Source organism: Pinus tabuliformis, chromosome 6 (genome assembly GCF_031772625.1).
Source record: "Pinus tabuliformis cultivar Carrire ecotype Pingquan chromosome 6, CPIR1, whole genome shotgun sequence".
Taxonomy (NCBI): domain Eukaryota; kingdom Viridiplantae; phylum Streptophyta; class Pinopsida; order Pinales; family Pinaceae; genus Pinus; species Pinus tabuliformis.
This window is the reverse complement of record NC_142292.1, coordinates 846,343,911-846,360,894: the sequence shown is the minus strand read 5'-3', so window position 1 is coordinate 846,360,894 and position 16,984 is coordinate 846,343,911. Positions and strand designations below refer to the sequence as shown.

The following is a 16,984-nucleotide window of genomic DNA, read 5'->3' as shown; positions in this document are numbered from 1 at the left end:
ATTATAATATAATTTTTATTTAATGTATACGAAAAAAATATAAAACATTTAAAATGATTTATGAAAGAAAGATTGAATACTTTTCCATGATTTGTGGATATGAAAGAAATATTGAATATGGAAAATGATATATGAAAGAAAGATTGAATACTTTTCCATGATTTATGAATGTGAAATAAATCTAATTTCTCTAAAATTCGGCAAGAATTTATCGAAATCACAAGCTTGATGGGTAACCCCTGCACAATCGAAGTGCCCTAGGGGTTTTTCAAGCGCTGAATCCATATATACAGTAAAAAAACCTGTTTAAATAACACAAATCAAGATATATATACAGTAAAAAAACTAGTTTTAATAACACAAATCGAGATTTCACCTCAAATCCATATATACAATAAAAAACCAGTTTAAATAACACAATCAATATTTCACCTCAAATTTTTCCGTCGGATTCCAAAAAGTCCAAAAAATTACACTAAAAATAAATCTAAATCAATATTTCACCTCAAATTTTTCCGTCGGATTCCAAAAAGTCCAAAAAATTACACTAAAAATAAATCTAATTAAAAATATATATATGAGAGAATAAAATATTTTATATAAAAAATAATAAATATATTTCTAATTCATAATTTTTGAAGTATTGATAATTTTTATGGTATTTAAAATATATATATATATATATATATATGTATTAATTTAAATGATATTTTTATTTAAAAAAATGAATAAATATTTATTTTTTTTAATTTATGTCTTATAAATTTTTAAAATAAAAAATATTGTTTTTTCTTTTAAATTAAATATAAAAAAATATTTATTTAAAATTCTAAAATAATTTAAGATAAATAAAAAAATTAAATGGAATAAAAAGTTTTGCTGATGAATAAAATCATTAAAAATACCCCAATTCTCCAGGCGAAAGATTACCAACCATAAAAATTAAAAAATGTTAAATGGGATCATGAACCAAAATCACAATCACGGTGAAATGATTCCAAACCATAACTCAAACTCTAGAAATTTTACGTTAATATCCACGAAGGCCTTAACAAATTTTCGATTCCCGTGAATCTTGTTTCCAATAAATGCCTAAATCTGCATTTCATAATTTCCTGCCAGACAAACTATCACATTAATATAAATTTTACCTGCTCAGAAGAAAATAAGGGAGTTCCGGTTTAAGAACAAGTCCATTCCCACCTGAACACTCTAAGACCCACAATAAATCATAGTTTAGTATAAACAAATGACTTGTCAGACAAACATATACTATTTTTAAATATATATATGAATGGACTAGATTACGCACCGCCGTAGTTGATACGCTGATTCATTTTGCATTGTGGTCATACTCGTCAATAAAGCATCGACTCTGGAGCAAGGATACCTGCGTTCCATCTGCAATAAAATTCCGTAATCTGACTTAATTTCTATATCCATTTCCCTTGGGCTACTCCTTGTTGTTTAACCATGTACAATCCAGCAGCTTCATCCCTTGCTCGAATAGATTTGTCAAGTCCGGACCTACAAAAATCGGCTTCTCTTGTTAGACAGGTGATCGATTTCGCACCAACTTAGCTGCATTGAAAGCTTCTCGTCTATTCGATTCTCTAATTCATGCTTTTGAGATGGCAGGCATCACTGGATTGCGGGTTTTTCTACGTGATAAATCATGGAATCAGTGAAGAATTCCTCGAGACAGTATTCAGACAGAGCAGGATATTCTTTGAGTTGCCCAAGGAGGAGAAGATGAAGTTGCTGAGGAACGAAAGACACAGAGGCTATACTCCCTTCCGAGACGAGATTCTGGATCCAGATAAACAAACCGAAGGTTGGTTACTCTATAATTATGTTCCATTATGGTTGGTATATAGATAAATGCGTATTCATTGATATATTTCTGTACAATGTGTGCTTTTCTGTACAATTATGTTCAATTACGATATAATGGTTTTGGGTGCAGCATAGATTTCCTGAGGAATATATGGGTGTTGGATACAGGATAATTTATAACACAAATGTGGGTTTTGGATGCAAGATATATTTTCCAGGGTTGCTTTATAATTTTATCCAATTACGCTAGATAGATATTTTGGGCGCTTGATAAATTCCAGCATGGATGTGCATATTTTGGGTTTAATTTCGAAGAACATCCAACACACTTGTTGCATTTGAGAAGACGGTATCTCTTGGCCCTTTATGGTTTTCCCTTTCTATGTAGGCAATCAGTTTTCATAAGGATAGTGTTGCGTGATTTGTCAGAAAGCAGAAACAATTGAAACATTTGTTTGGGGAATGCAAAGTAGACAGAACCTGTTGGGAACTTGATATTGCTCAGTTATCTATTGTTTTTTACCGGCTCCCTTCACTTGAAAGTGTTTATCTTTTGAGACAGATAGGTGGTCAGGCAGGTAAGTAGAAGCATATGGGATACCATAAGGTTGATTCTCTTGACATTGTATATGTTGTCTCCTTGCCTATGTAGAGAGGGGCAAATTGCATGTTCAAGCTTTGGCCTGATGATGTAGCTTGTATGATTTATTCTCTTTTGTGCAGCAATGAAATATAAGATGTCTTTTTACAAAAAAACATTGAAACTATTTATCTAATTTGAGCATGGACACACTATTGAAAAGAAATGGAATGAGAAGCCCTATAAAATGTAGTTTAAATAGGTGAATGAGTTACTGATAAAGAAAGAAAGAAGGCATTTACAGTTATAGATTAACCAAGAAAGGCATATAACTGACAGGAAAACTAAATGCAAACACACAAGTAATAACACAAGATTTACGTGGTAAAACCCTGACAGAGTGTCAAGGAAACATCCACGGGGCAAGGGATTGGAATCTCTATTCAATCAATAAATGATTCTCCATACAATAGTTCGGGCATTCATGAGAGTTATATATGAGCCTCCGTTACATAAATGATGTTTCAGTATAAAACTAACTTGTTAATAACTAATACATTTTACCCAAATTTACATAATTAGTTGTCAAACTTCCAACAAACTCCACCTTGACAACAATTTTCCTAATCCCTTGCCCATGCCCATTCATCATCTTTTCTGCAAGCCAAGAGAAGCTAAACACCATCGCAGCTTCTCTACTGTAACTGGCTTTGTGAATATGTCTGCACAATTCTCTCGTGTATGGACCTTTTGAAGAGCTACTTTTCCGCCATCGATCACATGTCTCAGAAAATGATACCTTACATCAATGTGCTTGGTTCTACTGTGATAAGCAGGATTTGTAGCCAAGTGCATATCACTTTGACTGTCACAAAGAACATTCACTTTCTCCTGTGTCCTTCCAATCTCATCAGGCAGACACTTTAACCAGATTACTTTTTTACTGGCATCTGAAGCAGCTATATATTTTGCTTCGGTAGTGGACAACGCAATTGTTTCTTGAAGCTTTGACATCCAACTAATTGCTCCACCTGCAAGAGTAAAGACATAACCTGTAGTAGATCTCCTTTTGTCCAAATCACCTGCATAATCAGCATCTACATATCCGCAGACTGATCCTTCACTACCATTAAAGATGATGCAATGGTCACTTGTGCCTCTTAGATATCAAAGCACCCATTTCACTGCTTGCCAATGTTCTTTACTTGGATTTGCCATGAACTTGCTGACAACTCCAACTGCATGTGAAATGTCAGGTCTTGTAGATACCATCGCATACATTAAGTTGCCTACAACATTTGCATATGGTACATGAGACATATGCTGCTTTTCTTCATCAGTTCTATGACTCAAAACCGAAGAAAGCTTAAAATGGGAAGCTAACAGAACATTAACAGGTTTCACATTGTTCATACAAAGCTTTTCAAGTACTTTCTCCACATACTTCTGCCGTGATAACCAAAGCTTACCATTTTTCCTGTCTCTGTATATCTCCATGCCCAAGATATGTTTTGCTGCTCCAAGATCCTTCATATCAAACGTCCTAGAGAGCTGAGCCTTTAACCTGTTGATCTCTTCCATGCTTTTGCTTGCAATAAGCATATCGTCAACATACAAAGCTAAGATAATGAATATGCCATTGAAACTTTTGAAGTATACACAATGATCATACTCACTTCTAATAAAATTTGGGCTCATCATGAAGGAATCCAACTTCTTGTACCATTGTCTAGGAGACTGCCTCAGACAATACAATGATTTCCTGAGCTTGCAAACTAATCTTCTGCTGCGACCTTGTACAAAATCTTCTGGTTGTTCCATATATAACTCTTCATTCAAATCACCATGTAGAAAAGCTGTTTTAACATCTAATTTTTCTAACTCAAGGTTAAGTAATGCAGTTAATGCTAACACAGTACGAATAGAAACAAGTTTTACAACTGGTGAAAAAATCTCATGAAAGTCGATACCTTCAACCTAAGAATACCCTTTTGCTACCAGTCTCGCCTTATACCTTTCAATACTTCCATCAACTTACCGTTTCAGTTTGAAGATCCATTTGCATCCAACAACACTTCTCCTTTGAGGAAGTTCTACAAGATCCCAGGTATTGTTCTTGTCTAAGGAATTCATTTCTTCTTCCATAGCCTTTTTCCATTTTTCGCTATCCATATCATTTACTGCTTCTTGATAACAAGAAGGTTCCCCATCTTCAGTAATCAAAGCAAAAGATGAAGCAGAATCTTCATACCTTTTGGGAGTTTTTCTTTCCCTTGTAGACCTTCTTAGAGTGACTGGTTGCTGAACTGGTTCAGAAACTTGAATTGGTTTAGAAACTTCAACAGCTTCCTTTGTATCTTCAACACCTTTTTCTCTAGAAGTCTCTTCTTCCTTTTGACTGTCATCGAAAGGTCTAGCCTCCAACTGAACTTGTTGATTTGGCGATACCTGTTCCTGTTCAATTCTTTCAACATTTGATTTTAAAAGAGAAGATTCATCAAATGTTACATCTCTACTAATGACTATCTTCCGTGATGTAGGATCCCACAACCTGTATCCTTTCACTGCATAGTCATACCCAACAAAGACATAACATTTCAATTTTGGATCTAATTTTGAACGCTGATTTTTAGGAATAAGAGAATAAGCATCACAACCAAATATCCTTAAATGTGAATAATCACAAGACTGACCTATCCAAACCTCTTCAGGAATTTTACAATTAATTGCTACTGAAGGTGATCTGTTAACTAAATAACAAGCAGTGGACACTGCTTCTGCCCACAACTCCTTTTGCAAGTTAGCATTGTTGATCATGCTTCTGGCTCTTTCCATAAGAGTCCGATTCATATGTTTAGCAACACCATTTTGCTGAGGAGTATAAACAGTGGTTTTGTGTCTGATAATTCCTTCATCCATACAGTATTGTTCAAATTCTATTGAAGTGAATTCACCACCATTGTCAGTTCTTAAACATTTAATTGATTTGCCTGTTCTTTTCTCTACCATTGCTTTAAATTGTTTAAAGACATTGAATACATCAACTTTCTTTTTTAGCATAAAGACCCAAACTTTACGGGAGAAATCATCAATAAACGTTAAAAAATATAGAGCACCTCCATATGATACAACAGGAGATGGTCCCCACAGATCAGAATGAATATAGTCTAAAATATCTTTATTATTATGATTTCCAGTTTTAAATCTCTATTTACATTGTTTTCCATACACACAATGTTTACAGAAATCCAACTTCAAAGATTTCAGATCGGGAAGAGATTTACGTTTCATCAGTATCTGAAGACCTTTCTCGCTCATGTGACCCAATCGCTGATGCCATAGACGAGTACCTGCTTCTTCTTTTTCTGACGCAATTGCTGCTTCACTGATCTGAGTACTTCCTTTGAGTCTGTAAAGATTTCCGACCTTTTCTTCTTTCATAACAACTAGGGCGCCTTTAAAGACTTTCAGCATGCCATTCTGACCTATAAACTTATAACCATCCGAATCCAACACTCCCAAAGAAATCAAATTTTTCTTCAAATCAGGTACATGTCTAACACTAGTTAATGTTCTAACTGTGTTATCATACATTTTAATCCTGATATTTCCCATCCCAACAGTCTGACATGATACATTATTACCCATAAACACAGAACTACCATTTACATTTTCATATGAAGTAAACCAATTTTTGTGTGGACACATGTGATGAGAAGCACCAGAGTCTAACAGCCAGCTTTATACACCCTGAGAGACATTACATTTAGGTGAAGTTTCATCTATCATAGATAATTCTTCAGCAGATAAAACTTCGTCTATAATACCTGAATCAACCTGATTTGCTTCCGTCTTCGGGTTATTAGATTCTTTTCGTTTCCAACAGTCTTTCTTCAGGTGTCCAATTTTATTGCAGTGCCAACATTTTGCCTTACACTTCTTTCCCTTTGATTTAGATTTGGAAGACCCCCTTGTTTTTTCTCCTCTTTCCTTTGACCGTCCTCTAGCTATCATGGCTTCTGATGTAGCTGTTTCAGTATTGGATTTCCTTCGTACTTCTTCAGACAAGAGAGCTCCCACGACTGATTCAAATTTCAAAGAATCAGCAGTGCTCAAGCTGATTGAAGTTACGAAGTGATCCCATGATTCGGGCAGAGAACACAACAAGGTTATAGCTTTGTCTTCTTCTTGAATTTTAACTTCCATATCTGTTAATTGGCATATAAGTGTATTAAAAACATTCAAGTGTTCTGCAACTTTTGAACCCTCCTTCATTCGAAGACTGTACAGTTGTCTTTTCAGATAAATTCTATTGGTTAACGACTTTGTCATATATAGTTTTTTCCATAAACCTGAAGCTGTACTCTCTTCAACAATGTTGAAGAGAACTTCATCCGCAAGGCATAACTTGATGGTATTGAGAGCTCGGGCATCTAAGTCCTCCCAGTCCGAATTAGTCATGGTTGCAGGTTTCTTAGTTGCCCCATCCAATGCCTTGTGCAACCCTTGTTGCACCAGCAGATCCCTAACTTTCAGTTTCCAAAGAGCAAAATTGCTCTTGCCGGTGAATTTCTCCACCTCGAATTTTGCATTCGACATCTTGGCCATTTTTTCCTCCTAGGGTTTCAGTCTTTCAACTAGGGTTTATATATATATATATTTGTTTCCCTTTCTTCAAAAAACTTTTTGTATTAAAAAAAAAATAATTCCCCTTTTTTTTCCAAACAAAAGAACAACCCTTCAACAGATTTTTCCTTCAAATTAATGAAAATCCTTTGTTTTTCTTTCCTTCAATTTTAATGGAAAAAAAAAACCTTTGATTTTCTTTCCTCCAAATTTGAACAAATTTCTGGAAAAATTTCTTGGGAAATTTTTTATTCTCTCAAATTTAAAAAAAATTACCCGGATCCATATCTGCTGAGTGAATTCCTCTGGCAATACCCATGGTTTCTTCAATTTCTGGTTTCCTCACTCTGGTCAATGCAGAAGCAGAGAGCAACCAGCACTGGTAGCACGTAGAGAACGGTTCTGCCAGTTCTACTTGATCACGCAGGGTCTTCTAGCAGTTTGCAGCAGCTTCCTCAGCCACGCAGAGAACAGACGCAACACTGAGCCTCCACGCTTCACACTGCAATGAGCCTCCAAGCCACACAACAATGAGTCTTCCTGGTCCACACGTAGATTGCCCTCAGACACATAGAGGTCAAGGCTGTGCTCTCGCAGCACTTCTGGCAGCACGCAGGCTCCTTCACTGCAGCTCTATGCACGCAGAGACTACTCCATGCATACGCAGAGACCACTGTGGCAGCGTGATCAACGACAGAGGGGTTCTCAAGCAGGGAGCAGAGAGTTCGCTCTGGTCCACGCAGGGCAAAGGATTCTTCTCCAACACACCACAGAGAATACACGCAGAGGGTTTGGTCTTCACCGTTCCAGACTCCTCCTCGTTCCACGCTTCCACGCTCCTCCTCCCCAGCACGCAGCAACTCAACTAACCTTGCTCTGATACCATTTGTAGTTTAAATAGGTGAATGAGTTACTGATAAAGAAAGAAAGAAGGCATTTATAGTTATAGATTAACCAAGAAAAGCATATAACTGACAGGAAAACTGAATGCAAACACACAAGTAATAACACAGGATTTACATGGTAAAACCCTGACAGAGTGTCAAGGAAACATCCACGGGGCAAGGGATTGGAATCTCTATTCAATCAATAAATGATTCTCCATACAATAGTTCGGGCATTCATGAGAGTTATATATGAGCCTCTGTTACATAACCGATGTTTCGGTATAAAACTAACTTGTTAATAACTAATACATTTTACCCAAATTTACATAATTAGTTGTCAAACTTCCAACATAAAACAAACACATTCATTAGAATAATATATTTGGTTATATATCTCGCTTCAAGATTTCAGAACCAACCCAATGCAGTGATCCTCGATTGCGATTTAAACAAGTGACATCAAGTTATGTGATATGCTGTACAATCTAGCACAGTTAGAGTTAATCTTCTCAGGATTGTAATTTTCTTTCAAGTTCTTATTCTACTGAAATGGCCTTTGGTCAATGTATGATCAAATAAACATAGTTTTTTAGGGTGCAAAAGTTAATGTCTATAACCTTCCAAATCTTTGTGCCTTAAGAAGTTAGATCTTTGATTTATTTTCTTTCAACTATGCTGAAATGGCCTTTGGTCAATATATGATCAAATGAACATAGTTTTTTAGTGTGCAAAAGTTAGTGTCTACTACTTTCCAAATCATTATGCCTTAAGAAGTTATATCTTTGCAACTCCCAAGGGGATTTATTTTCTTTCAACTGTGCCAGTTGGATAAGAAATAAATAAATAAGGTTAGATGCATTATGTGCCAGTTGGATAAGAAATAAATAAATAAGGTTAGATGCATTATGTGGTAGGTGAAAGAAAGGAAAAACATCTCCTCCTAGACAGGAATCAATTCAGAAAATCATCATCTGTGTGCCATCTGGTGGTAGACCAGACCATAAACCACTTTTTTACTCACAAGGTCATCATTAAAGAGTCCAAAGATAACCATGTGAAAATCTATTGTAAATTTTTGAAATTTCCAAGGCCACGAATGTTTCCTAGTTGAGAGATTGCATACCTTTAAAGTTTGTAATGCACCTACAACTTTATGAAATATTCTGTTGGTTTGAATAAACAGAACTGCATAGAAAGATGCAATAGTATCTAAAAGGAAAAAAATATCCATATATAGTAATTTCCAATTTAAACACAAATGATCGGTCATTGAATAAGATCAACAAGAATGAGGAAGTGAAGAAAATATCTTAATCAGTAGAAATTTCTTATCACATCAAGACTTCATCAATTCTTCTCACTAGAAGTTGAGGAAGGATCTCGGCAGGAGCATAAATAATATCCAACCTATAGCTGGCATGCTGGAAAAATGTCCATAATACTTCAACAAGAAGTGCTTACGGGTTCATACTCAATATCTCCCTACTTTCCTACCCCACCAGAATGTTCAAGCTTGTTTATATTATATATAGGATTTACAATAAACTAAGATGATTGTAGTTTATCAAATACGAATAATCTTATCTCATCTCATCATGAAATATCTTTGATTTCTCTTGATATTTCTGTTTTTCTCAGAGTTTTTCAGGTTGCCGATGTTAGTGATATCTTTTGAGTTTTTCAGGTCCAAGTTATGCTTGCGGATATTTACCAATAACTTTTGATATTGTTATCTCTGATAAGTCTATTTTTGGACCCTTGGCGATATATTCCTTGAAATGATATTTGCAACATTGATATAACACTACAACCTTATCAAATCCTAACAATCTTATCTTATCCCAACAATCTTATGCAATCCTAACAAATATATCTGATCCGAACAACCACAATCTATATGAACTACCGTAACCGATCCTAACTAACATTGTGGGCTGGACCCTCTGACAAAATAGTCAAATGGTCCCTCTAATTAAGACTGTTATTGGGCTGAATGACTAACATCTTGACCAGTAATAGAATAGGCTTATTACGATTCCTCCTCTCTCAAAAAACTTTGTCCAAAAGCTTCAGCAAAAATGTGTACTGAAAGGGTATTTCCTCATGTTCCCAAGAGGCTTCATTTGCAGGTAATGTTTTCCATTTTATGAGGTATTCTTTGACTACTCTGTTGTAAAGCCTTTTTCCCCTCCCCTCAGTGATGGCTTCTCGTTCAAAGACTGGTGAGCCATCTTTACCTGATGGTGGCAATTATGAAGTAGTAGCGGCTAGTTCCCCTTTCCTCAGTGATGGCTTCTCGTTCAAAGACTGGTGAGCCATCTTTATCTTATGGTGGCAATTCTGAAGTAGTAGTGGCTAGTTCCCCTTTCCTCAGTGATGGCTTCTCGTTCAAATACTGGTGAGCCATCTTTATCTTATGGTGGCAATTCTGAAGTAGTAGCGGTTAGATCTACTGACCTCTTCAACCTTGAGACGTGAAAGACGTTGTAGTCCTTATTTTCAGGTGTTAATTCTAACTTATATGCAACCTGTTTGGCCCTTTGTATTATTTTCTAAGGTCCATAATAGAGTGGTTTCAACTTGTGTTACTAATACCTCCTCCCTATGGTGTGTAATTTTTTTTTTCCAAGGAAAACTTAATGGGGAAACCCAAGGGATGCTTCTTCAAATTCTTGGTTGGAATCCCTAGTAAGCCCATTGGCATATACTAGTGTGCCTAACTGAGAGGGATTTGATTGGGGACTTGCTGGCATGGAACTAGCCAAATGCCTGGCAGCATTAGTGACAATTGGTTGAGCTAACCCCATTGGGCTTAATAAATTTAAGGACATGGGGTTGGGATTTGATCCCTTTTATGTGCATGGGTCACGCGATCATTTAATATAATGTCTCTAGGTGCAAGTGCAACAACACGTTCGACCACTACCTCAGGGTGGCCCCATGACTTTAGGAAAATCCCTCATGGAAATTGAACCTTGCTCATTGGTTGAAAACTCCTCACTCCTCACCAACGGATCCAACCCCTTTGGGAAAGTGTATTTATTTACAAGGCTGCAACCTGCAACTTGACATAAACCATGGCATCTACTGAAAACTTTTTCTCCGATCTTATTTTATTAGATTTCTCTGATTTTTTTTTAGTAGTTGTCCCTTAGGTACCCTTTTCTCCTTAGTTGTTGGAGCTAGGGCTTGGGATTTCTTCAAATCTAGCCACGAGAACTCGTTCAAATTTTGAGGACCCCTGGAGGAGACCCCAACGCAGTAATGCACCAACTCACTCTTCAAATGGACCATCCTAATGCATTTCACACTAGGCCCTAGGATACTTCTAGGGTTAGGGCAGAAAAAGGGAAAAGAGTCAAAGAAAGGTTTGGGGTTGATCACCAAGGATTCCAACCCAGTGCCTTACAATTGGGAAGAATGGAGTCAAGAGTTATTTTGATTTCAAAATTTCGCTCTATTAAGGAGACCTAAGTAGCTTCACTAGCCCTAAATGAAGCAAAAACACAACTACTATTGGTATTTATACTTTGTTATTAATGATTGATGGAATTTCAAGGAAATGCATGGTGAAATTAGAACCCTAGGAAAATTCATTCACTTTATCTTAACATGTAATGCATGCAATACTTCAAATCCCAATGTCTTCAAGAATTCACATTTCAATTAAGGCACAATAAGACTTGACAATACATTCCATACATTAATCATGTAACATAGTAACGAAAATAGCATGAAAATGGCACTTACAAGAGAATGCAAATATATCCATCCATCAAGACATCAAAGACAAGCTCCAAAATAAGATAGTTAAGTTTCCAAACATCAAAATGCATCCAAAACATCCAATTTGTCCTTTAGTTGCAGGTCTGAATTCTTTTCTCAAGAATAATCAAAATCCAAGTGATGATAATCAATACAAATGAGGTCTCGTCAATTTATATGAGCCTCAAAGGGTTTCGATTTAGTTCAATTAGTCTAAGAAGTGCCTAAAACAACTTTAATGTGCCAAATAACAACCTAATTGGTGACAAGCCCACCAAATAACTAAAAAATACACAATAAGCCTTCCTAATGAGGTCGAAATGATATAATCCTGGTGCAAAGGGCGGTTGGAAGGCCATTACATGTCCCTCATGTGCCAAGATGAAGAGGATGCCTCTCAAATTGATGACCAAGGGGTTGGCCCCTTGGTTTCCAAGCAAAACATCTGTGGTGCTCCCAAATGGTTGTGGGGCACACTGAATGGTCTCATGGGTCTCCAACTAGATTAAACATGTCGATACTCCATCAATGAGGGCTAGGATGATGATACAATCCCTCCCATGTCTCCCTAGGTGAGACAAAACCCCATTTGGGCCTTGGATCAAATGCCAAGTGTCTGGTGCAAGTATGTGGCCGACTGAGCAATGTGGTCCAAGTGCATCATCATCCCTGCATGACTGGGGCACAAGCAAGCATAATGTGGTGTTGAAGAATCCCATGGTATGGCAATCAATGCTCTGTTGTGGAGGAGGCCCATGGCTCTCAACACTCACCCTACAAGTGCCATCATGATCCTCTAGAGGGCTTGGATCCCATATAGGGAGGCCAAACCCAAGGCGAAGACCCACCTACAATCCTGTATAAGATCCAATGCGTCTCCTCACCTTCCAGTACAACAATTCATTAGTGCAAATGAGTAAATGAGCTTACCAATCAGGGACCCAAGTGGAAACTTCATAGTGGCATGCCCTTCCAAATGGGATTTAGAATGTACATGTGTCCCCAAGCTCAAAAGGGAGGTTAATAAAGGACCCTATTAGGTGGTTTCAACCTTTAAGGGAGTGACAGGTCCATGGTACATCTGTCAAATGGAAAGTGTCATGTGAAATAATGATGGAATGGAGTGGGGCAGTAGGGAAGGCTCCAAGCCACATGCCATGGTACAAGGATAGCCATAATGAGGGAACCCACACATGGGTGTATAGATGTAGGAGGGAGCAATCGTGGTACATGAGTTACCCCGACCTTTGTTTTTCCACCCTTCTTCATATGCCTTTTGCCTTTTATTGATTTTTTCTTTCTTTTAACTGCTTGGGGCTCCAGGGAATGAGAGCATGATGTGCATGATATAACAGTGATTATCCCCTTAAGGTTGGGCAGTTCATCCCCCACTAGGGGTTGGGACAATCATGGGTTCCTTAATGATGCAAGGGGCTCACATAGGGGCCTTAGGCACCAGGGTGATGGCCATAATGATAAGGGGTAGAGCTCATGCTTAGCTTTTGTCCACATGCTAAATGTTTATGTCTCGACCATCTTTTGCATCTTATGGTACATTTCCTGTTGTAAGTGGCAAAATTATGTTTTTAACTTTCTTTTTAGTTGCATCAACTTCCGGGGCATCATTCCAGGTTCGACCCAAGGTGTGGATAAGGGGAGGGGGAGGCTAACTCCTTGTGGATCCACTGGAGAAATGTGGACCCAGATGGAAAATATGTGAAAGGGGCTATAATGAGCGGAGCAAAGTGATATATATATGGTGTCGGGAAGCGGGACCACGCAACCAAAGTTGGGGTTTCCCATGTAGTGCGACTCTTAAAGCTAGCAACCCATAAAGGAGATCCCACGGGGCTAGGATATAAGATTAGGGAACAAGGGTACATACCAAGCCCGTTCTTTCTGCCAAATCCCCCCACTAATCCATGTCCAAAGTGTCCATGATAAGCAAGCAAAAATACCCAATTACGTAATGAAAAACCATACTTTCGAGGTTGGAAGGCCCAACTTCAAACATATGATCATAACAGATGGGCGAGGGCACATAATGGTTGGCTCAGGTGGCGGAGAATGGTGGCATATTGAGCTATTTGGTGGCTGCAAGGGGCTGTTGGTTGCCAGCTAAAGACAAATCTAGGAGAAAAATTCTCTTATGGGTGTCACCCACTAGTGGTGGGTAACAAATACTGTTGATTTGGGGTAGCATCGGATGTGCTCTAGCCATGAAAATTGGTGGAGAGGCTAAAGCACATGAGATCTCCAAGGCCTAGAAATGATTTGGACAGATTGTACCTAGTTTGGGAGATATTAAAATAATTAATATTTTTAATGGAGTTCCTAAGTCTAAACTTAGAAAAAATAAAATATTAATGGGTATTAATATAAGACTGGGTTAGAAGGTTCCAAAAGTCATGGATCAAGCCAAATCTAATCTTAGCCGTTGATTAGAAATTTAACGGCCGTTGAAGGACCAACGAGAAAAGTATAAGAAGAGGCTTGAGGGTCAGTTGGAATATACACCAGAGTGATTAGTCATTCATTTTGCTAGAGAGGGGTTGATAAGCAAAGTTAAATCAGTAATCAGAAGTGAGGGGCAGTGAGTACTGGGCAGAGAGGCAGAGACAGTATTGAGAGACTAGCACAGAAGCAGGGAAAGCGAGTGCAACAACCAATTTAAGCCACGCAGAGCCCAGCAAAGACAACACAGAGGCCAAAGGGACTGTGTCATCCACGCAGAGGTTGCTGGAGTGACGCAGAGGGTCCCAGAGGCTGCGCAGTGCCTCAGAGGGTTGATGTAGAGGGTCTTGGGGCTGACGCAGAGGCCAGAAGGGCCAACGCTGAGCTTCAGTTGTGCTGGAGAGGGTTTCGTGGGACAGGTTTTCTGAATACCTGTTTCCGAATATAGAGGTATTGCTACCGTGTATTTTTCTCTATCAGGTGAGCCGGTTAGGCACCCAGTTGTACTCAAGGAAATACTGCATAATAATAAACCCTCTAAATAACTGCACCGGTTTTCCCGCATTAGGTTTTTCCGGGGACATTTGTCCAAAAATAATGGTGTCACTTGTGTGCTTGTTTTCTTTCAGTTGATGATTTGTAGATGTTGTGACTGTATTGTGTTTATTTCGTTATTTAAATGTCTTAAATAACTTGTTCAGAATTTACAAGTAGAAGAAATAAACTAGCAGAATACAGATTAATTTTCTAATGGATAGACTTAGAAAATTCAACATGGTATCAAAGCGTGGTTGCAGATCACAGGAGAGCTGAAGGCATCAGCTGAGCAGAGCATTTGCAACAGAATCAACTGTCCCGAGTGACAGTAGTTGATCCTTGCAGAAGCGACAGAGGAAGGGTTGACACAGAGGGACTGCGTCATCAGTCTGGGCCAGAGAGAGGCCAGCGCAGAGGCTGAGAAGGGCAGAGAGAGGCTCATGCAGAGGCTAGGTAGGTTGACGCAGTTGGCTGAGGGAGATGTTTTGCTGATGCCAAGATTGCGCAGAGCCAAAAGGCTCAATCCTTCAGTTGCTGGGGCGAAGGAAGCTGTGGGCAGTTTGCGGGAGCGAAGCTGGTGGGGTATTGTGGTCAGAACAATACTTAATAGGGCAAGACCAAAGTAGAGGAAGTTGCTGCTGAGGCGGATTTCTGGCCAAGGAATCCAGATCAGTGTTGCAGTTGCACAGGCGATTGGAGAGGGGCAACTTGACGGCTGACAGAAGGATTTCTAGGAGGGAAATTGGGACTCAGAGGGAGTCCAAAAGAGAACTTCTAGACGGGAAGTAGAGAGACTCAAAGGAGTTGAACTGAGAACTTCCAGACGGGAAGTAGAGAGACTCAGCAGGAGTTGAACCGAGAACTTCTAGGCGGGAAGTAGAGAGACTTGGAGGAGTCGACAGAAAAGAGCAACGAGATGGTCGTGAATGGGCTGAGAGATTAGGACAAGCTAGATGGAGCGTCCAACTTTGTGGTTTGGAAGGCCAAGATCTTGTCCATTCTAGACAGACATCGTATCAAGGGCTTCGCCTTGAGAGTGATGGCTATCCCAGTTGACCCGATAGCTAATGAAAGGTACGAGGAGGCAATGGCTAAGGCAAAGTGTATCATCCTTGATGGGGTCAAGGATCATGTGGTCCCACATATTGTCGAGAAGGAAACGGCAAAGGAGATGTGGGACACTTTGAAGACATTGTACCAGCATACTTTCGTGCAGAGGAAGATGCTCCTAGAAAATCAGCTAAGGTCATACTAGATGCAAAAGGGAGAGCAGATAGATGTCTTCCTCGGTCGGTTGAAGGAGATTCGTGATCAATTGACTTTCATAGGGGCCACGCCAGATCAGGAGTTGATGGTAAGGACCACACTTAACGCAATCTCCGAGGATTGGGAGATATTTGTCCAGAGCATACTGGGCAGGGCGAGTCTTCCGAATTGGGAAGAACTGTGGGCGGCTCTTTGTCAAGAAGAGATAAGACGGTTGACCAAGATGGGGAGTAGCAGCAAAGGGGTCAGGATCAAGAAGGAAGAGGAAGAGGATGCGGCTCTGGCATCTGCGGGAAAGCAGGAGAAGAGGAAGAAGAAGGACCTCTCCAAGGTCAAGTGCTTCCACTGTGGGGAACTGGGTCACTATGTGAACCAGTGTCCAAGGAAGAAGAACAAGGGAGAGGCTTTTGAGTCTAAGGCAGTGCCAACGAAGGCGGAGAAAGAAGTCAAGGAGGATGACGATTGTGCCATGAGTGCTCATGTGCCACTTGAGAAGTAGTGGGGAGACATAGAGGTGTAGTAAGGAGGATTACAGGCGATGACGGGCAGGATCCTTGAGCTACCCAAACTCTTGGATTATACCTTTCTACGGGAGCCTCGAAGGGAAAGTAGCAGGACTGGCGGATGTCAGTAGAGACGAATGCAGATGAAGCAACAGAGAGTGCTACAGTGCAGGAGTCCCCAGGCAGCGCGAGGCTAGCAGGCTGCAACAGTGTGAGAGGCACGGGAGTGTTGCAACGGTGCAGGATGGCACAGAGAGGTGTGCAACAGTGCGAGATGTAGGGAGTTGTTGCAGCAGCGCAGAGGTCAATAGAGGGAGCACTTGTTAGTGGCAGAGGGAGCACTTGTTAGTGGCAGAGGGAGCTTCAACATCAGGAGTGTTTCTAGCATGACAGGGATGTCAGAAGTTGGGTGGGTCAGTTACTTACTTCTCAGTGACTGAGTTGCAGTGCAGTAGCACAATGCAACATGATGAGAGGGGATGTAATGTAGATGCAGTGTTGGGAGGATGGACTAGCAACAGCACAGATGC

General features: G+C 39.4%; 1 protein-coding gene across 4 annotated transcripts in view; it reads left to right on the top strand.

Moving 5' to 3' along the window:
• Positions 1 to 1,303: 1,303 nt before the first annotated feature.
• The window catches only part of LOC149261524 (azadirone synthase LFS-like), a 396,585-nt gene continuing 380,904 nt past the window's right edge, over positions 1,304 to 16,984 (top strand). Inside the window, exons 1-2 of one of the 4 annotated variants that reach the window (XM_089422355.1) lie at positions 1,304 to 1,557; positions 1,639 to 1,834. In XM_089422355.1, coding sequence (XP_089278481.1) covers positions 1,474 to 1,557; positions 1,639 to 1,834 — 280 coding nt within the window. In that variant the 5' untranslated portion in view covers positions 1,304 to 1,473. The remainder of the gene's footprint in view (positions 1,558 to 1,638; positions 1,835 to 16,984) is intronic. The other 3 variants (XM_089422352.1, XM_089422350.1, XM_089422347.1) reach the window with 3 other exon arrangements.